The sequence below is a fragment of the Passer domesticus genome, chromosome 1, assembly GCF_036417665.1.
Source record: "Passer domesticus isolate bPasDom1 chromosome 1, bPasDom1.hap1, whole genome shotgun sequence".
Lineage (NCBI taxonomy): Eukaryota > Metazoa > Chordata > Aves > Passeriformes > Passeridae > Passer > Passer domesticus.
Genome location: NC_087474.1, coordinates 84,474,462 through 84,499,997, shown reverse-complemented (window position 1 = coordinate 84,499,997; position 25,536 = coordinate 84,474,462). Strand labels below are relative to the sequence as shown.

Here is a 25,536-nt window from a genome sequence, read left to right as displayed (position 1 = left end):
ATGTAGAGGACCATACCTAAGCACATTTTGTCTCAAATTTTCTGAGCATTGCTACAGGAAAGGTGTGATCAGAGGAGAGGATCGTGCAGAGGTGGGGCTGGGCTGTTCTCAGCCAACTTCCTGCTCGACCTTGAGACTCATTCTCAGCTTCCACCTGCCAACTCATTGCCTGGAGAAATGCTGGCTGTGCATGTGCCAACAAAACTGTGAAAAATCTACTTTACGTAAGAGGTGTGCACCAGGTTAATTATAAAAGTAATGGATTGGGCCCCCTCAGTCTCTCTGGAGGTGTGTTGTGGCATGTGAGCCAGCATGGTTTGAGGAGCTTGTTGTGGGAGCTGAGAACTTATGGAAGTGTACCTTACAAAATTAGGGGCTACCACTCTTGTGGAAGTCCATTATAAGAATTTAAGGGCTTGCTAGCTGACACCTTATGAGTCAGAGTTATAGTGATGGTATGATAATAGCATGAGAGTTCCCTGACATATGTCTTTGTTCAGACTGAAGGCGAATTTATAGCAAATATCACGTCCTCTACCAGTGGGTTGTGACACCCAAGACACCATGCTATTCCTTAGTCTTAACATACCACCTCTGAAGTCATGTCAGTGTGTGGTAACTTACATGATCAGTATGATAAGAAGCTGTGAGCACTTAATGATAATTCACCCAAACGAGCATCTCCTTCCAATATTTTTTTCAGAGCATGAGTTATCTGTTATAGTGACAGACTAGGTATATTTTATATTTTCATACTAAGTTCTTTGCCAGTGCATCCAACTGTCAGCCGCACTTTGGGTTGTCAGAGAGTTACTAAAGGAAGAAAAGCTCTCTTACCTAACTGAGCTGCTGCCAGCATCAAGGTCTTGTGCTGTCACTGCACCTATAATGGTCCCCACTGGTGTATCCTCATAGACTTCCATTGTGTACATGGGCTTGCTGAACACTGGGGGTTCATCCATGTCCAAGACATTTATCTTCACAGTGGCAGTATCTTTGAATGGACCCACTGAGTGAAATCGATGGTCAAGATGGAGATTGGAGGCCTCCACCTTAAAGGTATATGCCTTCTTTGTTTCAAAGTCTAATGGCTGTAGAAAGAACAGAAGCAAAACATTAGATTTGACTAAAAATTAGGCATTGAAAAATCATTTTGGTTGGATTAATCTGACAAATCTTAAGATGCCTTTTGTGCAAAACTCATCTCCTGAACTAATCAATCATTTAAGTTTGTTTTGCAGTTCATCTTATGCTAAGGTGAATTTTGAAATAGGCCAGATGAATCATAGTCAGGAAATTACTGCTGCTCTACATCGAAAAAATCAGGATGACTGGCATGGATGTAAACAGTTATAGTGTAGATGTCTGAAGATAAATGAGTGAGATTCATCTCTTGCAAATGAGCTGAGTGAAGGTTAGTCAGAGATTTGCATTTGCAACTCCCATGCACCGGCAATCAGCTGTCTCTAACGGATCCAGCTCCTTAAATAGATTGCCTAGTTTTTTTAGTAGGAAAGGCTTTCAGAAGACCATGACAATGATGAAGATGAGCCCAAATGAAAACTCTGATCTATACTAATAAGTCAAACCGAACTTCAGGTACAACTTGGAATGTGAATTCTAACTTGATCTCAAACAAGCTTTTCCTGTAAAATGTTGATCTTTAGCAGTGAACTGCTATACATGCCATATGTTTGATCTGCATGTACTTTGCAAAATGCAGACTTTGTCTCTGTCTTATGATCCTAGGTGTAATTCATAAGGTCTTGAAGATGACACAGCAGCTTTTGTGTAGTTATGTGAGGTTTTGACAGAATGTATCCTGCAAAATAAGGTTGTTTTGATGTGGGTTTCTGTCAACGCATATCAATTTAGTGCCTTTACTTCTAGAAAAGCAATCATCTCAAAACCCTTAATGCAGTCTTATTTAGTTGAAAAGATGCAGAAGCTTTATTTTCATTTAAAGGGTTTATCTGCATTGGCTTTCATGTTGTTTTTAACATTTCTAACAAAGCCTTTTCCTGATGTCTGGGTAACACTGGCACCTAGTGGTTTCTGCCTATAATTGTTGAGCTGGAAATTTGCTAACAGGAATGAATAAAAAAAGAGCACGTTTAACATGTGTATGAACAAGAATATTTCAATGTCTGTTATTTTTGACCCAGTGTTTCCAGACAGTTGTCACAGCCAGGATAGATTTAAATTCTGTCTTTATCACAACAGGACATAATTGGCCAAATGACAGATTGGTGTAAATTGAAACACCTCCCTTAAAATCAATTTGGTTACATTGACTTGCATTAGCTGAACAGCTACCATAATTATTATAAATCCTTACAAAAGACTTTGTCATTTCAGTAGACTAGATGCTCAGGGGTTTTTTGGGTGTTTTTTTTTTTTTTTTGAGCTGAGGACTTAAAATTAGCCACATAAATTTTAATAGAAATAATCAGACTTGAAAGTAATTCACTACCAAACACAACATCCTCCTACAGACAAAATTACCAGAAAAGCCAGTATAGGCTGTACCTTTGTGTCTGGACTGACAGAAAGAAGAAGAAACTAAGTCTGAGAAGAAACAGACAAAATTAAGTCTGGTAGATCTCATGTCCCAGTGGTGAAACCCTAAGATGTTGCCTTCACTAAAAATAGACATGTTGGTCCATTATCCAAATTGCTGGCACACTGTATTTTCATTTTCTATACTACTCATGCACACTTGTTATGCAGTGCCAAAATAATTTTGCCCAAAACAAAAAAGAAAAAAAAGAAAACTCTTCTCCAGATATTTATATAAATTGGTAACACATTTTCAAAAAACATAATGAAAGGAGAAATATGAAGATTAAGGACTTAGGAGAGAAAAAGTCAAGGGTTAAACTAGAGATAAATGATTAAGACAAATAAAGTAAGAAATCTAAACTCCCACATAGGTAGTAATTCTGGGTAATACCTTGTATGTATCTTCCATACCACCAACACTGCATTAAAACTTTTCAAGTTGGCTGCTGTAATACATCAGCATATTTGCAAAGAGATGTATTAATGGAAAAAACCATAATTCATGGAGTCTTTGCAGGCTGTCTTTCACCAAATTGCTCTTCAAGCACTTATACTAGATCATGGTGCAGGGCCAGTGCCCAGTCACAACATTTCATGATGCAAGGGGAACAGAAAGCAGGAAGATTTCAAACAGTTTTGTCTATTGATATGTTCAGACTGGCATATTTTACTGTACAGGTACCCAGGAAGCAGGCAAAGTGGCTGCATTACTTCTCTACTCCCCAGCATTATGGGAAAATACTAAAGTATATATTTAAAAATACAGTGTGATCCCAAGAAGAGATAATGTTTTCCACTGTAACCTCAGAGCAACTCATCTTCTCTTTCTGTCCTTCTATGGGTCTGATGATAAATATAGTTAGGGGTTATGCGACCAGTGCAAAGCACAGATGGCAGTCAAAATAAGAAGAGACAGGCTGAAAGTGATGAGCCATCATGAGAGAAAGAAATCAGTGACAGACTCCCACAAAATAGCAGAAATTAGCCTTTAGCCTAAGTAAGGCTAAACCACAACTGAAATGTATGGAGAATTGGGAGATGTTGCAAATGGTAAACCTGGGACTTAATTTCAAATAGAAAAAGATTTTGTACAACATATATAATGTAGCAAGAGTATGGTTTTATTGTCTTGTAAAATGGGGATTGCATGCTACAGTCTCCCGACCAGTTCTGGTTTTCCCATATTTGAACAGTTAAGTCATATAGATAGCATTGACAGTTTAACATTTAGTTTTTTTCTGAATTGTCCAGACTTTGCCTGAAAACAGTAGAATTGAATGTCTGCATAGGTCTCAGGCAAAACCTTTCGGATTTTTTGATTTTTGGTTTAAAACATGTTAAAAAACCATTTCATTATATTTTTATTTTTTAGTTGATATCACTAAAATCTGTAAAGGAAATGAGTGGTCCACACAATATTTTACCTGTATTAAAACAAAAAAAAAAAAAACCAACAAACAAACAAATAAAAACCTCCACCACTATGTTTTGCTGTTATATAATAACTGTCTGAGGGTGCTCAGTCCCATTTTCAGTTTGAATCTGGAATAGGGCTAAGAAAATGAACACAGTAAAATGTTTGAATTGTACAAAAACTCCAAACCGGCCCTGTACGGTTCTTGAAATGTCTTTCAATTAAGCAGATTTTAATGAAATTACTCCATAGATTTTTTTAATAAGCAAGAAAAATATGTATTCCTTCTATAAAAGTAATTACATGCAGAAAGTAAATTTGAATAAGGCTTTTATTTTGCAAAGTTTGTTGTTTTAGTTTGGTTTTTTTTTGTGTGCAGGAAACAGCATATTTGCTAATAGGAAGGTGATACCTTATTAACTGTGAACTATTAAATAGCAGGAATATTCCTAATTGATATTCTAAGTACCAGTGACAGAACAGATGTATTTGGCCCCCTCAACATTTCTTCATCTGCTTTTTCCTACGTAGGGGTTACCAGCTGCTCTATATAGTTGCCTAGTAAAGTGCTATCAGCATATACACACCTGTGCACAGCAAAGCCATTCTACAAATCCCCAAATCAAATACATACTGACAAATCCCTTTACCTTGCAACTCTGTAAGTACCATGAATGGACTTATTTAGTATGACTAAGACAGCACAAAACCAGTCCTGTATTAGAAATAAACATATTTTGAAATATTGTTGTTTTCCACATTCAAAGCAGAAGAAATGGTGCTATAGTGGGAAAGAGAGAGAAATAATTAAAGAACTGAAAGAAAAAAAAATGGTCCAAAAGATATAATGAATTCTAATTATAAGCACAACAAGGGTGGAAAAAGAATTACCCTCTCAGTTTGTTCTGCTTCACAAAGAGGCAGGACTGGAAACTCCAGAAATTTCTGCTTTTTACCCATAGATATCCACACATAAGAAATACTCTCTCACATAAGAGAGTATTGTTTCTGATAGAGGCTTTCACCTACAACGATGGAAAAGCTATATTTTGGGATGAGATTTTAAGCCACGGGACATAGGATAGTTATGGATAGTAGGACTGGGTTGACAGGAAGTGCATAATAAATTAGGCTTGACTTCATAATAGCATTGTGCAGTTGCAGAATAGCTCTGGGTCATCTGTGCTAGTCTCAAAAGCTGGAAACACTTTCCCCTTCAAATGGGTTGAGCATCTATGCATTTTGTTAAATATTGGCATAAGACAATTTGCTATGCATTGATACAATTTCTGCATGAGCAGTTAAGTTTCACTAACTGGACTTCTGCACTGTATTCTAAATAGCATAAAGAAAGAAGTGGTATTACAAAGCAGGTTTAGTAAAGTAGGGTCTAGATCAACCAGGGGCATTCATTAGTTAAGTGTTTAGAATGCACAGTAAAAAAACAGATCTGTAGTGAGTATTTCAAGATTTGATGGCAAGTGGACAAAATATATGTCTGTTCTGTATCTGGAGAAGGGGAGAAGCTGACCAGTGTCAGGGGTTCAGTTGTTTGCTGCTCTCAAGCATCTCACCCATTTCTGAAGGTGTCTTTCCCTGTTCCAGGGAAAACCAGACCAAACAGCTCTATCCACAAACTACAAAGACTGAACATCTCCTCTTCCTTATTTTTCCTGTTCTTTATGATTGTATCTGCACACAGCTGACCATTTTCTGCCTGTAGTGAAGGACTTAATATCATCTGCTCTTCCTCCTCAAAATGCACAACCACTATTCCCACTCCCACAAACCCAGGAGTTACAATTACAGGCAGACAGTGCCTGTTCTCACACTTGCAGAGTAAATTCCCTGCTTTGGATAAAGAATGTGTGGGGTGGCGTGTGATGAGAAGTCTGTACAGTTTTGGTAGTAAAGCAAGGAGTAGCTTTAACACAGTTCTCACTGAAGGGCATTGGGAGTCTGCCTTATGCTTACTCTTGTGTGGTACAGGTGTTCTCAGACCGCTCTTAGATTACAGCAACTTCCCAGAGCTATGAACATAGGCTGTCCCACAGGCAACACAACTGAACTTAGCCCACAGTCAAAGCACTATTTATTGATTGCATTAAAGGCTTCTAAAAAGTGCCTCCTGAGGTTAAAAGGAAGCACACACTCCTAATACTTTCCTCCAGCTTCTGGTTCTGTTAATTGTCCCCCAATTTCTTCTATTTTATCATCACTAAAGTCACTGTTTCCCATTGTGCAATGCTATGACATGCTGGGATTTCATGGCCAAAGGTTTGTCATCTGATCAGTTAGTTTTAGTCGTGGTGCACAATTTACAGAAAACAAGATATGTTTGTCCCCTGAATTTCCACTGAACCATGTGGAGAAGTTCAGCCAGTATAATGGAGCAGTGTATGATCACAACAGGTGAAGCTTAGAAAAAGTTGCTTTCCAAGGTTTTAATGAAACACTGCACAAATTAGTAAAGTGATGTTTCAAGCAGAACAAGTTCAGTGCCTGAACCCTACTCAGTTTCTGGATTAGCACGTGCTGAGGTAATTAAAAGGCCTCTGCACAAAATGGGGTTATTGTATAAACTCATCCTTGGTTTAATAAATTTAGTGACAACTTTTCAGAGAAGGTTGGAACCTTCTATTTTCCTTTACTGTTGTGCCTGGCCATTAAAGATTGCAAAATCAGTCGCTTGCCTGGGACTGATATATCTGAGGCCACTGTACTCTGGCATGAAGGAGATGGCCCCTTCTGTCGCCATGTTTCTTATAGCTTACACCCACTGTAGTTTGCTGAAGATCAGGTACAATAGAAGATGCTATCTAAATACCAAATGCAGTAAACACTTTTTTAAACAACACTAAACAAGGGAGGGAATTATAATTCTATTCCTAATATAGCAATATTTCTAACTATTTACAGAGAACTGTATACAGCACTACCCTTAAGCCAAGTTCTCCCCCCCTCCCCCCCTTTCTTAGGGATATTATTTTCCTTTATTTTTTTTATTTTGAGAGGCAAAAAATATTACAGTACTAACCACACAGTGGTGCTGGATGGCATTTGGATGATTTATTTAGCAGAATATAAGAAAAGCCATTTTATTTTTAACACATGTAATTACCACAATAGTAGTAGTAATCAAACTTATATAGGATCATGGCACCAAAAAAAATGGACAACCAAAAGGAGATGATCTAAGATTTTCAACTTTTCCAACTGTAGCTTTCTTACCCATTTCCAAAGCAGAGAATGGCATCCCTGAAGCAGAGAATGGCCTTCTGCATCCATCAATACACTCACTGTGCTAAAAGGAACAGTTTAGTCTGTGCTATTTTTTTCTCATCAAATGTATTTTCCACCAAAAATAAAGGTAGTCCAGGGAGGCTTAATTTTTTACCAATTTTGATATCTATCAATGTTTTTCTGCATAATAACAGAACATAAAAGCATCTGTGCAGTGATGGACAGTTTCTGGCTGCAAGAAACTTTTCAGAGAAAATAAAAGCAAATTTTATAAATGGTATTGAAGTGGCTCAGCACTGAATTACTGCAGCACTTACAGCACATGCTAACAATATGCTATAATAGAGAAGAAATTGTGAACTTGTTTTTAAAGCATTTTATTAGTAGCTTTCACTGTTTATTATTTATAATTTTTAATTGAATGTGTTGGTCTTATTCTTTCACCCATTTTCATTTTTAAAAAGACTTCAATACATACTTAAATATTTGCATAATTCCACAAAGTCAAATCAGGCTGTGTCAATTTTATTTTTTGCTTCACCTCTAATTTTCTTTCTGCATGCCCTAATGTCATCCTTAAACATTTTCTGAGATGCCTGCCCATTTTTCCAAAGATTATATAACCTCATTTTTCTCCTTAGTTTCTTCAAAAGCTCTCTGTCCAGACAGGTCAGTTTCTATTTTTTTCCTGCAGCTGTATCCTGTCCTGTAGCTAGTCTTTTGACTCATAGGGATAGCCTTCTCCTGCACCTTCAAGATTTCTTTCTTAAGGTATGTCTATCCTTCCTGGACCCCTTTGTTTTTAAGGCCTGTTTCCCAAGGTACTCTCTGTTCAGCATCCTGAAGAGGCTGAAGTTTGCCTTCCAGAAGTCCAATGTACAGTTTAGTTGATACTCCTTATTTTACTGAACACTGAAAACCTTATGATCACTGTACCCCAGACAGCCTCTGACCACCACATCTCCCACTAACCCTTCTCTATCTGTAAATAGAAGGACTAGCAGAGCCCCACCCCTGGTTCGTAATCTTCAAACATCCTCCAGCTGCTTACAGAGTAATATATCCCCCTCTTCATCCTGGTTGGGTGGTCTATAACAGACTCCCACTAGGATGTCTGCCTTGTTGGGTTTCCCCCTGATCCTTACCCATAGGCACTCAACCTCATCACCACTGACCTCAAATCCTGTCTTGTCAAGAGATCCCCAATGTACAGAGCCACCCCAGCACCTCTCCTTCCTCTCCCATCCCCTTGAAAAGCCTGTGACCATCCATTGCAGCACCCCGGTCATGCACGTCATCCCACCGTGTTTCTGTGATGGTGATTACAGCATAGCTTTCCTTCTGCACCATGGCTTCCAGCTCCTCTTGTTTGTTGCCTGTACAACATTAGTGTACATGCACTTCTGGTGGGCTGATCTCAACTTCAACTCCAACTTGCCACTCTCAGGCTCATCTCTGAAGAGCCTGGTTTCATCCCCTTCCCCCTTCACACCTAGTTTAAAGGCCTCTCAATCAGCCAGTTTATGGGTTAAAATCCATTTTCCCTTGTTAGATAGATGGATGGAGCCTCTCTGACTCTAGCAGGCCTGGTGCTGTAAAAGTTACCCCATGATCAAAAAACTCAAAATTGTTCTGATGACACCGGCCCTTAAACCACTTATTGGTAGCATGAGTTTTCCCGTTCTTTCATCATTCATCTCTGCCACTTGAGGAACTGAGCAGAGCACTGCCTGCACTCCTGTCTCATCAGCCAATCAACCCAGAGCCTTGAAGTTCCTTTTTAATTACCCTGGCACCCTTCTTATCAACATCATCATTGCCAACCTGGAAAACCAGCAGTGGGTAATAAATACACTTAACCACAAGTATGGAAAATTCTATTGCTGTGTATTAAAAAAAAAAAAAAAGAAAGAAAGAAAGAAGAAGAAACACAGAGGAGGCTTAGGACTAATGCAAGGAGAACTGAATTCTATCAAAAACCTGGTGTTGATGATGAAATATTAATTTTTTAATGGTTCCTGCTTACTGCATTTTCCAACTGGCAGTGCATATGGAGGGGTGTGCAGCTGCTCAGCCTGACAGCTCCAGATGGACCCATTTTTGAGTCATCTGCATGGAGGGGAAAAAGGTGTCCAGAAGGGTTTTTAGAAATGAAACAAAGTGTACAAATTCCCATTAGGAGGAAACGGAACACTCAAACCTTTAGTCAGAAAAGAAGGGGGGTGTTAAGAGGTCAAAGAGTTTGTGTCTCATTGACAAATTACTTCCTGTGAGTATAGTGGCTTCCATTTTATGTCATTAAAACTAGCAGAAGAGTCAGTGACTTGACATCATGTTGTTCTTTAATGCACCCATAGATAATTTACTATTTCCTAGGTCAGGAAGTTGAAGCCAGGACTTCCATTATTAGAATGGATATAATGCAAGTATAGATCAATGGTCAGAGCCAAGGAACTTTAAGCACCAGCATTCTAAATTTTCTTAGAATTAAAGCTTCACTTTTCCTAAAGCTTATCTTAACATACATGTCCAGAACTCTTTCCTTCCCAGACACTTGCAAAGTGTTCAGCTAATAATTTGGATTTTTTATAAAATTTACACCTACAAGTCTGAGCTGTCTATAAAACATAACTGTGCCTTCCAAAATGACCCATGGTTCAGATTTCTTTCTACTGAACGTGTTGATCATTGGTGTATATGTAAATGCCTGGGCTCAGAAAGTAATAACTGGTTAAAATGTGAAATTCCCTGTTTTGATTTCTCCTACTGAGTGCTTTAATCACCAAATTCTAAATGAAAAATGCCCTTTCCATCCTCAAAATTCATTAATTCAGTAATCATGAACTTATTCTAGTGTGCTAAAGCAACATCAATGACTGAGATGTAGTGTGTTTTTCTGCATGAATATCTTATAACCAGCTACTTGGAACACCATCACAAGTTTGGAAGTAGGACATGGTTATTTGCCATTTGGACTCGTCTACCCTGAATGAAAACTGTGTTCACCTTAGTACTTTACAATATTCATTCTCAAAATAGCAGACACAAAGTCAAATTTTTCAAAATAAAAATGCTTACAAGTCAAAATTTATTACATTTTATCTAACATAAAATATAACTCTTTCATTCCATGCTCTGAACTAAAATGTTTTTTGCATGGTTTTACATAGAAAACTTCACAAGCAAGAGAAATTGTACTTTCTAGACAGAGATTAGAATTACTTCTTCACCATGACATTATTTATGAAACATCACACCTAATTGTATGTGAAATGAAAGATTAAACGGCAATGCCATTTTAAATGAAGATCACAATCATGGATTCAAATAGAAATATAAACTACTTATGTAGCAATCCTGCTGTGAGCTACTTATGATGTAAAATTGTGAAGGGTTTCATTCCCTTACCTGGTTTACCCTGTGAGTCATAGGCACATCCACCCATTGGTGCCACATACCTTTTTCAGTTTAATGACTCCTTCCTGGGTGTACTCATCTGTTGTGATGTCAAACAAGTTTCCTCCATCTCCTGGAACTATGTTGTACTCAATTTCTGCATTTTTCCCAAAATCAGGGTCCACAGCTCTGATCCGTCCAATAGCAGAACCAACATGAGAGGTCTCAGGTACTTTTAAATGGAAGATACCTGTGAGAAAGTGGTAGACAGTCATTCTTGGGATTTCGTGGTAATTACAACAGGTATTTCTGATTAAAATAATGGAGCCTGGGTAAAATAAAAAGACCTAAATAATCTAATTAAAATTAGGATATTAATTAAAATTGGAAAAAACAAAGGTTTTGAAAAATATATTCCAGTTTTATCTATTGACTCCTTAGATTCTAGATTTTGTCCATTATTACAAAGGATTAGCATATCTATCTCTTGAGATATATATCTGTATTTCTATCTTAAATTTTTCACATGTAGTTGACTCTCTTGAATTAAATTGTACTTATAGATAGTAGTACAATTAGATAGCACATGTTTTTAAACACTTTCCTCCTGTTTTTTTTTGTTTGTTTGTTGTTGTTTTTGTTTTTAATTTTGTTGTTCATTTTTCATTTGCTTGGGTTTTTGGGGGGTTTTTTGGGGTTTTTGTTTGGTTTGGTTTTTTTGGTTTTTTTTTTTTTTTGTTGGTTTGTTTTTTTGGTTTTTTTTAGAAAGTATATTTATGACTTTCACATTGATTGAAAAGAAGAATTAAATGGAAAAGGTTTTCACCCAGTTGTTTAAAATTCAGTACTATAAATAAATTTACTACTGCTTTCAGAAGATATAGAGTATTGTTCATACATGAACCACCAGAGGGTGCTCTTAGTAAAATTTCAGAGCTAAGCAATTTTTAGCTTAGAACACTTTTGTTTTCAGATTATTTACTACAATTTATAATAATTAAAAGAAAAAAACCACCAAAAATTACACACTTTTAAAATAAGCATTGCTGCTGACATGTAAGGAGAAAATGGTTTCATTCAGGTGAACAACTATGTTGGAAAATGCTAGACATAATAGAGCTAAATGTAAAAGTCCAAAGTGCTTTGAGGCAGCCTTCATTTTAGCAACAGCAGTAGCAGCAGGCCTGAACTTGTAACATGGTGCCCTGACCTATTTCACTGCTCCTGAAGTGTCTGTATTCCGTGTTTAGTTGCACCTCTTGCTGGAGTTATTACTTTGCTCAGCTGCCAGTGAGCGCCTCCATGATCAGCGTTTACAGTGGGCAGGCAGAGCTCACCTTTCTTCAAGTACCAATCTCTGCTGTCAAAAATGTCAGCAACTTTTGGAGCTGGTTTTAAGCCCAGGATGCTTGATTCACTTAATCCTGTCTCTCAACAAAGCTAGCCCCATCATTTTATTTCCCTTGGTTCTTTGTTTTTCCTGGATCAATGTTCCACAGCTCTCACAGAGCAGCAGAAAGCATCGGCAGTGGCCTGCTCGGTTCTGCTACATGTGACTTGTAGGAGGAAATTTGCACCTCTTTTTCAACAGCATAGCAGGAGAGGCACCTGTGACTCTTGGGAGGAACATTAGGAGGATGTCTCAGAGATTTCCACCCGGCAGTGGTTCAGCCACATATCACAAAATGAGGCTATGAAAAGCCTGTATATTATGTAACAGCAGGATAGATGACTTTCACATTCAGCCGCTGAATTAAACAGCAGACAATGTTCCCTGTTGTTATCTTCTTACAATGTATGCTGTGTCAACCTTTTCAGCTTCACAATATTTTCAGGTGAGGAACAAAATGACATTAGCACTGCTGGATTAGGAGCAGGCTTACTCTTTTCTGAGCTAGTCATATAATACCTATATAATTGTCTGTTTGATTGCGTCTGAAAAATTCTCTTCTGTTTGCTTCCCCTGCTCTGGCCAACAGTACGCAAAGTACACCAGAAGGCAAAATTTGCCTTTTTTTCTTAGAGAAAATCCCCATAAGCAAAGTCAGCTTGTGCCAGCATTTACTTCTGAACATCACAGTGTATATGTTTGTATTATCCATTGACTGAGCTACTAAAGACTGAGAAATTATCATTTCACTACTTTTCTTTCCAAGGGAACATACTAAAGGAAGCTGTATTTCTTAGTGCAGTACTTCTTTCTTCTAACAGCAGGAAAGGATTGTTATGACAGAAAATGGTGTCATGACAAGATAGTCTCAGCTATTTCTCAGATGTACTTTAGTAATTCTGACTAAAAAATAAAATTTTAACATGGTATTCGTAATACAATCAGAAATCCTCATATTATTTAATGTCAAACACATGTTTACAAACACATGTATTACTGGGTCTCTGCTATGCAAATTATGAAGTAAAGAGACCAAAAAGGCCCTTATCTACACTTGAATCTTACATTAAGTTTCTGCAACACAGTCCTAACCTTGATGTCCTCGTCATTTACTGGCACTTAGATAACAGAAATCATTGCTGCAGCCATTGCTGTTTGCATCCACAATTTTAGTGAAAATCAAATGGAAGAGCATATGGTCATAGATTTTTCCATATTTGACAAATTGGTCTACTTTTAGTGATCTGTAGATCACTTGGATTCATTAAAACAAGCATCTCCCTATAAAATATTGCACCTGGATGAAAAGCATATGGGACTTAGATGAAGTCAAAGAAAGACTAAATTATTAATTTCTCATTGTTTAGGCTTTTATCAGTTATTTTCAATGACTTGGCATTTCATCATTTCCAGAAATTCAACAGCAATAAAGATGGGGTCATCCAGACTAATTTGAAACTCTGAAGCAGTCTTCAACCCTGCAAGTCATATTTCTAAAGACATAGTATGTAATTACAGTGCCATTGTCCTTCTGTGATATTATCTTCACAGCACATGGAAGCTGTTAACTGTTCTACTGTGACAACTTACTTTCAGAATAAAATAAATGAAAACAAATAATGTATATTGCTTCCAGCTTGCAGAAAAACTTCAAGGGAATACAATATATAGCATGAAACCTTCATTCCCTTCCTTCCCCACCCTCAAATAAGAGAATCCTAGAATCACAGTATATGTTGAGCTGGAAGGGACCCAAGAGGAACACTGACTGCAACTCCTGACCCCGCACAGGAGTCCCTGAGAACCACACCATGTGTCTGACAGTGTTGTCTAAATGCTTCTTGAACTCAGAAAGGCTCAGTCTTTGTAGGAAGAACATTCGAAATTATCAATATATGCTATACATCAAATGAGATAGAAAGACAGTTTTGTAGATTTTTATTTTTCTGTTTCCAGCAGACATTACTTCTTGCTGTGGACTTGCTGTGACAGTTTAGCATTATTCATTTTTTATCGTCCATTTTGCCTGTATACACTACTACCTCCATTTGCTATAGAGATATATTGAAACAGGCCTGAGTAATAGCCTTTTACTCCCAAAGGTCCTGAAAACCTTGTTCTCTTCAACTTCCAGGAATGATGGAACAAGCACTTCAGACAAACTTACGCAGCAGCTGGTTATGCTGCTCAAACAGTTCTGGCAAATTTTTTTGATGTAACTTCTCTACCAACAGAAATCTTTCTTCTACTTGCATAAATCTCTTTTAAACGTGTTTTCTAAGTTTGCTGCTGTCTTTTGGGATGTACCAAAGGAGAAAGCCCTGACTTTCCTCAAACTGCAGTATAAAACTGGACTCTGAAACTAGCTCCCCACTTTGCTGATTTTAGTCACCTATATTGCATGCAAGTCGGGATATGTTCATGTATAGGAAATCTGGCAGCAATAAATATTGCTTTATTGCTTGGTTAGAACTTTGTCTTTCATGTTAAGTGGCATCAGTGAAGATTATAAAAATAAATGAGTAATGATGCTGTTGAATCTTTTAATCCGAAATAACTGACAGGGCTAATTGCTTAGTTCCAAAATCATTGAGGAAAATGAAGCAGAGGTTAGCTAACAATTCATACACGTTCCCTCTGAGTTTCTAAAACAAAGGTGGTTCCAAAGCACACAGCGGGAAGAAATCAGAGCTAAGTGACAGGTAATCAGTCATATTGACTGAAATGCAGCACACATTTACAGTTCCTCTGACATGATAAGATTAGTTTTATTTTTTAAGGCTCAAAAGCTGTTCTGGGGTTTGATTTTTACTTACGAAGATGTTAAGTGCATTTTTGTTTGTTTTTTACTTAAAAAGAGGTTTTTTTGTTGTGTGTCTCCACACTTGAAGTTTACACCGTCTTTTACCAAAAAGCTTTTCAGGTCTGATAGGAATAGCACATGAAAACCATTATTACTTCTTATCAGCAAAACAACTATTAAGAAATTACCCAGGTTAACATCCAAGGACTTAAGCTAAATGCATAATGGCTTTTAATCAAACAGCTGCAAATGCTATTCGAACATTTTTTTTTTCTAATCTGTCACCATATTTGCACTGTGCAAGATTATCCTCTCCTGATTTTTTTTAATGTACTTTTTTCAGCTTTCTGGCAGTTGCCAAAGTCCATTGCAGTGGTCCACAATAGCATGATTTTTAAAGGCAAAAACACTGAAGTAAAATAATTTCTCTCTCTTTCTTCTAAATCTTTAATGTTTCTTCAGGAGAAAAAAACCAAACAAAACAAAATACCAAAACAAACTAAATAAAACCAGATAACAGACCCCCCCACCCCCAACCAAAACCAACCAACCAACAACAAAAATACACAACAAGAAAAAAAAAAAACCAAGACCTCAAAAACCAAACAACAAATCCCAAACCCACCAGACAGTGTATTGTAATATTCTTTTTAAATTAAATTACCATGACACTGATTTACATCTGTTTAGGAAGAATCATAAGGCAACAGTTCATATTTTCTCACTGGTGTTTTATCTACAGTATAATAGGGACAGGAAAGTATAATGTAAATATATAAGCATACACTCAATATATTAAACCTGCTACATCAGCTACAGCTAATCAGCCTAATAAATAGCAGCATCTGATGCATATGCTCCTAAAACTAGGGAGATGTGATTTAGCACAGCAGTAAGATGCATTCATTCCTTTCCTGGATGTGGCTCTGTGCCTTGCAGAGGGGCTGGGATATTATGTGGGGAAAAAAAGCCAGGCTGTGTCACTGTGCGCCTGATGTAGGCCACGCATTATGTGGGATGGGCTTGTAAAACTTCAGTTATGGAAAGGATCCTTCCAGTCTTTAACCCACTTCTCTGAGTAAGGGTTTGCAGGCTCATTAGATATAACATAAGCATGATTAAAAATTTCTGATTCTCTTCTGTGGATTCCAAAGTCCACATCTAGAAAAATGCATCTCCAAATGCTACAGATTGTGGATGTTCAAGAGTCACCAGTACTTCAAGGGAAAATGAGCAGAAACCACAACCATTTTGAGTCTGATCCTGCCCTAGTTTAGGATAATCCACATGATGGAGCTTTCCCAGACCTGGCAGCTCCTGAGCCAGCTCTATCTGGCTCCTGAGCCAACCCTCTATCACCCCTTGAGGTGAGTTAGCAGACTGTGTTTTTGAAGCCATCCTCCTTCCACCTTCCTAAAGGAAAAATTATGTTCATTGTGCTGGAATAATTTTTGTATTCTGAAATATTCAGTATAATAATTTGCTGTTTTGGGGGTTTTTTGTCCTACTCATAAGGTGTTGTCATATAGCTTTCTAAAAATAGACGTACCCACTGCATGTCAGAGAATAATTCCACAGACATGAACATCCCTCTTGTTGGAGCAAGGGTTCAGGAAATGGGAAATGGCAGTTCATTTTTATTATCTCAAGATAGTCAAGCCCACAGCTTTTGCCTTCAAAGTGTGCTGGTTGTTGCTTAAAGTCTGTTGCATAAGTACTCGCTGTTGCATTCTTGTTGGAACAGCGAGGACTCTGTTTAACAATAAAATGTAGAAATAATTATAGAAGCAGTTGTTTGGAGACACACACAGTCAGATGTGTGTCCTAATACTGAGGCAAGGATAACTTAATCTTCTTTGAAGATTTTAAATCATCTTTGTATGGTAGCATAGTTTTACCATAAGGGGAAAAAAATACTTGGTTCTCTAAATTCCTCAAGTTCATAAAGAAGTGTTTCTTCTAGGCAATATGGAGTTTCCATGTTCCTATAGGCTGAGGAGAACTAATCAAGTTCCTGAGTAACTGCTTTAATCCTGATGTTATTGTTGTATACGAAAGATCCCACCTTTATCACTTCCTCTTTTTGTGAAAAATTTGACTTTGCCAATGCATTCGCATGTTAGTGTAGCTTTCTGTATCTCTGAAGGCTTGCATGGCAAACCAGTTCCACATGATCAGTTTCATTATGTATCATAACCAATGAAGAATTCTTCTGCTAATATCCAGTCTACTAATTAGAAATTACTACCAAACAAAATAATACAATGAGAGAAATAAATTTTGGGGGATGCAGTCTAAAAGCTTGAATCAATTTTGTATATAAATTATATAGTGGTTATAAAGAATTATCAAGGTATAGATTTCTATATCTATATATATATATTGGTATATATATATCTTTTTTCTATCTTATAGATAGAAAAAAGTTTTCAGGAGAAGATATCTTTCCTTTCTCAGAATCCCAGGCAGCATGTAATTGGCATTTATCAGGTAGGTTGGTTGGTTGGTAATATTCCGGTGATCACACCATCACCATGAAGTAAATCAGTACACTTGTTCCCTTCATAAAATTTAAATTGAAAGATACATGTGATATATTAAAATGATAAAAAGTACATTTTCAAGGATGCAACATAGAGTTTGTAATGCTCTGCTTAACATCCCTGCTTCTTAAATATCTTGCCGGAGCCTTTTCATATTGTCTTTATCACTCTGGCACAAGATATAATAAGACAACTTTTACTACAATTCATTCACTCTTAAGAATATGGTCAAGACATTTACTTTAGGATCTAAGCCAGGTGATCTAAATCATCTTTATTGGAAGAATAATTTTTCTCTCCATTGACTAAGGAAATTAGGTTCCTAAGTTCTCCAAGTCACACCTCAGTTTTATCCCTAAAATCACCTAAACAAAGCATTCTCAACATCTGTGTTACTTAAAAAACTCCTTTTGAAGACTTGATTTTTACATACTCATTAAGTACATTTCATGCAATTTTTTCCCCTGAACTCCACATTACTTTTCTTCCCATGAAGGCACAGGATAAGGCAAAAAATTATTATTCTAAAGATGAAATTGTGAAATCATCAAGTACATGTTTATAATAGTTTCCTGTACTTTGTTTCAAGTTTTGGTTTACTCTCTGCAGTTTTCTTAATTGCTTGTGATTTAGTGTGTGATATAGATAGGAAAATAATGATATAATGGGATAGAAATTGCATATTTTGCATTTGTCTACTCTTATACTTTTCTAGTAAGTATGCTCAGCTTATCACAAGTGATGTTTATGTTTTACAGTTTAAGTGTTTTAAGTAAGCTCTCCCTATGAACACTGCTCCTTTTGCAATAAAATGCAAAAGGCATGAGTGCTTAATTACAGGTCTTTTTCTTGTAAGCACTAGACAATCACATTTACAAATTCAAGAAATTTTCCATAGAAGCCAAGAAGAATAAAATAATTGTCATGAATTCAAGACAAAACTTAAAAAATATACTCTAGAATATTTTTGTTATTTTCTTTTTCTTTCTATAGCTTTCTCCCTGCAAATATACTGAAGATGTATTTTGGATTCACAGAAGACATTTACAAACTGCTTGATATCTTCAGCTCAGCTTCTACTGCTGTCATTAGGAACATTGCAAGCACTTGGGCATCCCATTTAATGCTTTTACAAGGAGTGGAGCCCTGCTGAAAATCTGCATACTACTGTGGTTGTTAGATATTTTTGAAAATCATGAGTCTAAACTGTTGTGATTATAATTAGATAATTACATATGGTCTGTTTCACTTTATGTTGCACTTTAGTCTCTAAATTTTCAGAAAGTAATCTCACCATGGTTAGAAGCAGAAAGAATATGTTGATTTCTTACTTAGATGGAAGACCTCAGGGAGAAAGGCAGATGCTGCCAGAACTGATAGTGACACAGCAAGTGACACTGTTGTCAGTGAGTCACTTTGGAACCAATTCTCAAAGCATTGCAAGGCAACCCCATGCTGTTAAATCTGCAGCCTTAGCTACTTTTCAATATCAGAGTAGGCGGAGATGCATGGGGCTTTTAAGACATACCAAGGTTACTCAGAGTAATTTCATGCATCCAATCTAAATACTCTCTGTGTTTTGAATGAATAATTTCATCACTCCCCACAGAAAACACATTGTAGTGGAACGAATGACATGATTCCTGCCAAAGGTTGTTGAATTTCTATGAACTCTATTTATTTGCACCTTCTCTACATAAGGTAGCAGATGTAAAATACCATTATTAATTATAATAATCTACTATAATGGTAACTATAGTGTTTAAAAACAATTTACCTAATATTTCATTAATGATCAATTACTACTTAGAGATGATGATGGAAAGGAAATGAATTAACAACAGAATGTTATGACAAATAGATAATATTTAACTTCTAATCACTATTGTGTTCATTTGTATTTCTTGAACTATTGTTTACAGTGCAATCAGAGCATTGCATTTCAGCTAGTGAGAAATTACCTCTATTTTTCATTGGCTATGGAGTAGTTTAAAGAAATGCCTATATTTGGGCTCATGCTCTGCTTTGCAGCTAAATGTTCAGTCTTTCTCAGTTTAGACCTTTGAACATGTTTTTGGTTTCATTCAATGCTTACTCCAAAATGTCCTCAGATAACCTCTGTTACTTAAGCATTCTAGGGAAAGTTAAAAAACAATATAAGCGTAGCAGACAAAGAATTTGTTAAACACTAGGTGTTTTGCGAATCTGTAATAATTGAATATCTCCCCCTCCAGTTCATTTCTCAGTTTTCTTCCAATTAGTATGCTTTGGTTGGGAATCCAGTTATTCAGAATAAAATGATTCACTCTTCAAGATGCTTTATGATTAAGAACATAAAACAGTGGCAGCTACAAAAAAGAGAAGTTTTCAGGGAGTTTTTACTAAGGTTACATGCATCTTGGGGGGAAAACCAGCTTTTACTAAAAGTGTATGAAGAATTCTGATATGGAAAGGAATAAGAAAAAAATTAATAAAAAGTTGTCCTAAGTGTAAATAGAAATTTTTACAAAGGTTAAATTTTAACTCCTTTATGCTGGACACACACAAATAATGATAGAAGGCTACTTCACTGTGGGGTACTGTGACCCAAAGACAGCTGCATGGCCTGGTTTACAAAGCATAGGCACAAACCAATTACAAATATTACAAAGAAATTTAATGTACCAGCCATACTCTGTGGCCCAGAAGCCAGCCAATATAAATGGCCTAATTCCATGTTATTAAATTCTTTTACTCAAACGAAAATAGGTCAATTTCATGGAAAGTGACTGCAGAAAATAGTTTCTGACCTGTACTAATTTCTCCAAATGCCCTGAAATTCTCTGAGAAAGCTTTACTTCGTGTTGGTCAAAAATGTGCCCTGGACTGTTCTAAGACTAACAGTACAGACAACGCAAAACTTCAGGAACTTTCCCAGATATTCTCATGTCCTTCTTTTGCTTTGAAAAGCAAAATGCAATAAGCCATTGTATATCTTCTTTTAGTCTATGTAAAAATGCCCATAATTTCACTGATTAAATGGTGGTGACAGTAAAATAAAAATACAGAGGCTTTTTTATGACTACCTGACAAATATGTAACTCAAGTGAGTGAAATAGAAACAGCAGGTAAGGGTCACAGAGCTGTGCGACAGAGAAGTGGCCTAAACAAGTAAGATGAAGATATAAAGAGTTTATCTGGGACCATGAAGACTCATGATTTCTGTATAGCAAAATATGGAGAAACATAGAGCTGGGAGTGACTCAGCAAAATATAAATTCTTTTTGCAGTGATACCATTGGGAAAGGAAAAAAAAAATCTACTTGTGGAGTTGAAGAAGATGGCCACAATCTGGTTATACAATGAAAATGAGATCAAGCATAAATATGTGTCTCTCACGCAGGAGAGTAGAGACAAGAGTGTATGTTGAAAATAAGGATATACAGGATGAGGAAGAAAGAGAGGCCAAAGGAGGATGACAGGTGAGAAACAAACGCAAATAGTACAGAGACTTGGAAGGAACCTGGAATAAAGAGGGGCTAACTTTCGTTCTCCTCCTGTAAGAGCCCTTTGCAAATACTGGCCAGCAGTAGTGAATCAATGGTATTGCAATCAGAAATGGGTACTCTTTTCCTGATTGGTTTGCAATTGCATGAGTGCATTTCTCGAGCATTTGCATTCCTATCTTCCATCACTGTTTGAAGTGGTTAGTTAAAGTACATGTTTAACTCAAAAATGAAGTTTTAATTTATTCATAACTCACAGTAAATGACAATCAGACTTGCGTAAGATTTTCTGATATAAAAAAATATAAGCTTGGTTAACAAAATGAAGCTGGTGCTTTTTTCATTTTATGTCTTATGGCATAGACATTATAAAATTAAAGATGGAGAAAATCAGGATTGGACCATCCCTCCTTCTCTGATTCAAAGCAAGCTCTGGCTCAGTCTCATAACTAATCTCTGCCTGCAGGCTAGTCTGCAATGAATCTGTCCACCTGTCCTGTGCAGGTATGTCCCAATTGGTGTAACAAGTAATTAGTTGCTGGAACTGAATTAGGGCATTTTTTCTGCCAGGCAAATTCTTTAATCAATGAAAGATGGACTCATTTTCATTCTGAGATGCAAGTGCTGTATAAAAAGCACAACTTTCAACAGAAATACCGAGAGAAGCCATGTTTCCATATCTAAATTACAGGGAGTAGAACAACTGCCCAGAAACTCATGCAGACTTGTTAAAATGCTTAATAGGCAGATCTGAACCTTAATCCTGAACACATTTTCTAGCTAAAGAAAAATAGGTAATTTTTCTTGTTTTAAATTGTCCAAGAAGGAGGGAATAAATCTCCCTCACTTTATTTTAAATCAAATATCTGCTTTCATTATTTAATTTTTTTAGATTAGTGAACAGAATAATTTATTAATCACAGGATCTTTTTCTGTAGATTTCTAATGCACTACTGTGTGGGATTTGTGTTGCATTCTTCTGAAAACTTTAAAAGTAGATACCATTGTCTTCCATAAGCCACTCATCCAAAGCAATGGATTAAAATATTTTTCCCTTCTGTCTCCTGTGGACCAGAAGACCTTTTCCTTGCACTCTGCTTCTGAACCAGTTTTTCAATATAATCTGAGCTAGACTTGTTCAAAGTCACTTGAATGGAATCAACCACATATAGTTTACTGAGTTAAAAACTGACCAGCTTTAATGTAGTAAAACTTAGGACAGTTAATGCATGTGCCATTTCTGTGATGCAGTAAGTTTCCAATAATATATAAATAACTATGATAAGAATTTTCAATCTAAAAAGTGTGTATGCATATATATATATAGACAGACTATTCCCAGTCCAGCACTTGGTTGTTCTTTCTTTTTAAATATTTTCACAGATTGTAGTACTTGACAGTAAGCCTATTCAAATAAACTGCAAACCAATAAATAACCACAGAAAAAAAGATGCAATCTAAAGGGTAATAAGATGCAAAGCCTATTCCTAATATAAAATAATACTATGTCTATATAATAGATCATCCATTTAATAGATCATTCAAGTGCCATGCCAAGGTTAAATAACTTAGAGAATAATGGGCTAGTTTATGTTTGCAAAGGTCCTTTTCACTTACACTGAAATTCCTGGAATTGCATAAATGAAAGGGTTTTTCTTGTTGTTTCAGAATTGTTTATTTTATGAACTTCATTCTCGAAGATCATTGTTTTCTCTGCTGTCTCCAATAGAGGATTTAATACATTCTATGGAATACACTGTACTGGCTACTGGTGAAATCCAAATCCAATTACCTGCAAACTCCTACAGTATGGTCTGAGGTGCAAGGTTGTAGGAATGATCCTTCAACCTTGCTTTATTTTAGGTGTCACTGTCAGAAAGATGAATAGTTGTGTTTCTGTTTCCAAACATGTTAGCCTTTCTGGAAATTTGCCATGTTCTTTTATGCAAACTATCTTGATAGATTTCACTGAGATGCTTTTGGAAAGACCAATGATAGCAAAAAAAAAAAAAATGGTCCTTGTTATGTCTAGGCCTTGCTTTACAGTTGTCTGAATATTTTATATGTGGTTGCAAAGCCACCCTGAGATAATGGTTTCTGATCATGAGAGATGACTTTTTTTTAAAGCAAAAACATGCACAAGTAGACAAAATTCAAATGTTGGGTTCAAACCTTAATTAATTTCTCTCATATTAGAAAAAGCTTTTAAATAATCTCTCACAAAATTGACTTCTATTAGCTGGAAATGATGTGATAAAACATAGCTTTAACCAAATAGTTCTTTGGAGTTCAGAAAAGCAAATTCAGAAGATGTCACCTTAAAAAATGTCCAATTCAATTGCATTTCTTCCATGTCAGGGTCTTATTCTCCAAAAGCATATTTATGTCATATGAAAACAAAAAGGCATACTATTCCTTTGACTAAAATGATTCACATGCGCTTTTATTGCTCTGCATATAAGAGTTTATATCTTTAAATTGTTTTCACACACACTCTGTCAGCAGTGAACAAAAGAAAGAGACTGGGAAACTGAAGCATAATAAACTTACAAAGTATGAATCCAACACTTCACTTAATTAGTTTGATTCCATAAAGAATAATTTATAGCAACTAATTATGCAGTTTTTGTCATTTAAATGTTGAAGTAAATATAACCCATCCATTTTGTTCTTGAAGCTTATTTTAAGAATTGGAAACAAGCCACTGCTGTCCTGGCAGCTTGCTCAGACTGGTCCTCTGCTTGATGAGTTAAGGGTTAGCCCATTAGCTTTCAGGAATTATGTGCTTAAATATGTTTTTACTTAGCCAGCTATCATGTAAATAAGTAGCTGAGAGAGAAAGGCCATTGGTCCCCTTGTGGACCAGGATGCATGACCACACGTACGCACCTTTTGTTTCCTCCTCTCTGCTCAAAGGCACTGTTGTGTTATACCAAATTTTTTTTCAATTACTTGGACATTGTTTTTATGATAAGAAAAGTACTTACCTTTTCAGTCATTACCTTATTTTTTTTCCTCTTGTTTTGGTAAAAATAGAACTTTGATATGAAATATTTATTTTAATGTTTACAAAAAATATATATCTTTAACAATGAAACATGCACAGCAATGCAGAAAGCTGCTGTACTAATGAAGAGCCATGGAAGAAAGAAAATACTTCTGGAAATAAATTTTTACTGATAAAATCATTCAGATTAATTTTTTCCTACTAGTTTTAAAGAAAATATCAGTTTACTGAAGTGTCAGTTTTCTGAAATGTGGGCCAACAGATACCTGCAGGTCAAACAACTCTGACTGAAATATATGTTTAGAGCTTTCCTCTCTGTTACACTCCTCATTACTAGGAGACATGCAAGGTGGGAGTTCCCCACTGAATACGTTCAAAAGCACAGGTTCTAAATAAAAAATTCCATGTTCAGCAGGATAGTCAGTGGTTTTTCATCACTGGATGCTGATAACCCATCCAAACCTGCCTGTCTCCTTAAAGGACCCTCAATGAGATGAAGGTGTTTCATGATACATTTTTTTTGCAAGCTTGTAATGTATTATTTATCAATAGAGCTCCTTCCAAATATTAATAATACATGTTCTCCTACTTCTGCTGTGAAATCCTTTTTTTTCTTCCTCCAGCTTTACTAAGTTCAGAAAATAAATTTAAACTTTATCCTGTGAAATATTATGTGATCTATAGCATGGCTTCTTTGGCATAAGTCCTTTGCAAAACTGTGGTCCTGATTATGTGAGACAAAAACATTAACCCTGGAGCAGTTTATGTCCTTTGTTTCAGACTGCACTTCCTGGCCTTGTTGACCAACGACAAGCAATGGGATACTGGAGGTCTCAATCCCAGCAGCACCCAGGGGTTCTGACCTCTTGTCAGGCCTGAACTTGGCACCGACACTGACCAGATTTGAAAGACTTATTTTTCACATAAACTAAAACTCTTCGCAAGTATCCTTTTAGCTATGGTAGTCAAGCAAATGGCAAACTCCATTTCCTGGCAGGAAAAATCATTACAATACTTTCAAGGACAAAAAAAAGAAAAATACAGTTGTTATGTTAGAAATATAATTAATGCTCTACATTTTCTCACTTAGTTATTTTGTTTAGCTGTAATTAGCCTGGTGTCTCTGTGAATTTCAGGAAGACTACACATCATCTCATGCTGTGTAACCAAACAAAGCTGACTAAGTAAATTCACATTGATCAAGACTGTTGCCTTTAACACATTAAAAAAAAAAAAAAAAAAAAAAAAAAGACGACCAGTACACTGGAATCCCCATACTGACATTTTAGCTTGTAAGCCATGTTAAGTGTTTGTTATTTTCAATATCAACACAAATCTCCAATCTTATTCTCATCTGTTTTGTTGAGCGTCACTGCTGTAATTTGTCTTTTGTGACATTCGATATAAAGAAAAGGTGTTCAACCTTACTAGCATGCAAAGTACAGGACAAGCTTGGTCTCTTGTGTGTGATTTAATTTTTTTCTTCATAGCAACAATTGTGCAAAGATGTCATAACTGCAATTCATGCATTAAATTAGACCTGGAGGCTATCTTCTTCAAAGAGGATGATGTATTCCATGGTTTCCTCTGTGTCTTCAAAGCCATCTGACATAATGTGAAAATTGTGCATTTTTGCACCACCACAGTAGATGAAAGCATACAACAAAATACAAAATAGTAAGGCCCCTAACAG

General features: G+C 36.3%; 1 protein-coding gene and 1 long non-coding RNA gene across 14 annotated transcripts in view; one reads left to right on the top strand and one right to left on the bottom strand.

The window, feature by feature from the left end:
• The window catches only part of CDH12 (cadherin 12), a 710,660-nt gene that overhangs the window by 38,659 nt on the left and 646,465 nt on the right, over positions 1–25,536 (bottom strand). For all 10 annotated transcript variants that reach the window (XM_064427694.1, XM_064427690.1, XM_064427700.1 and 7 more), the window contains 2 exons: positions 10,678–10,865; positions 838–1,091 (listed from right to left, as the gene is read on the bottom strand). In XM_064427694.1, the coding sequence (XP_064283764.1) occupies positions 838–1,091; positions 10,678–10,865 (442 nt within the window). The remainder of the gene's footprint in view (positions 1–837; positions 1,092–10,677; positions 10,866–25,536) is intronic.
• The window catches only part of LOC135304865 (uncharacterized), a 37,123-nt gene that overhangs the window by 8,200 nt on the left and 3,387 nt on the right, over positions 1–25,536 (top strand). Inside the window, exons 3-4 of one of the 4 annotated variants that reach the window (XR_010366091.1) lie at positions 20,621–20,812; positions 24,624–25,093. This is a non-coding gene — a long non-coding RNA (uncharacterized LOC135304865). The other 3 variants (XR_010366093.1, XR_010366101.1, XR_010366108.1) reach the window with 3 other exon arrangements.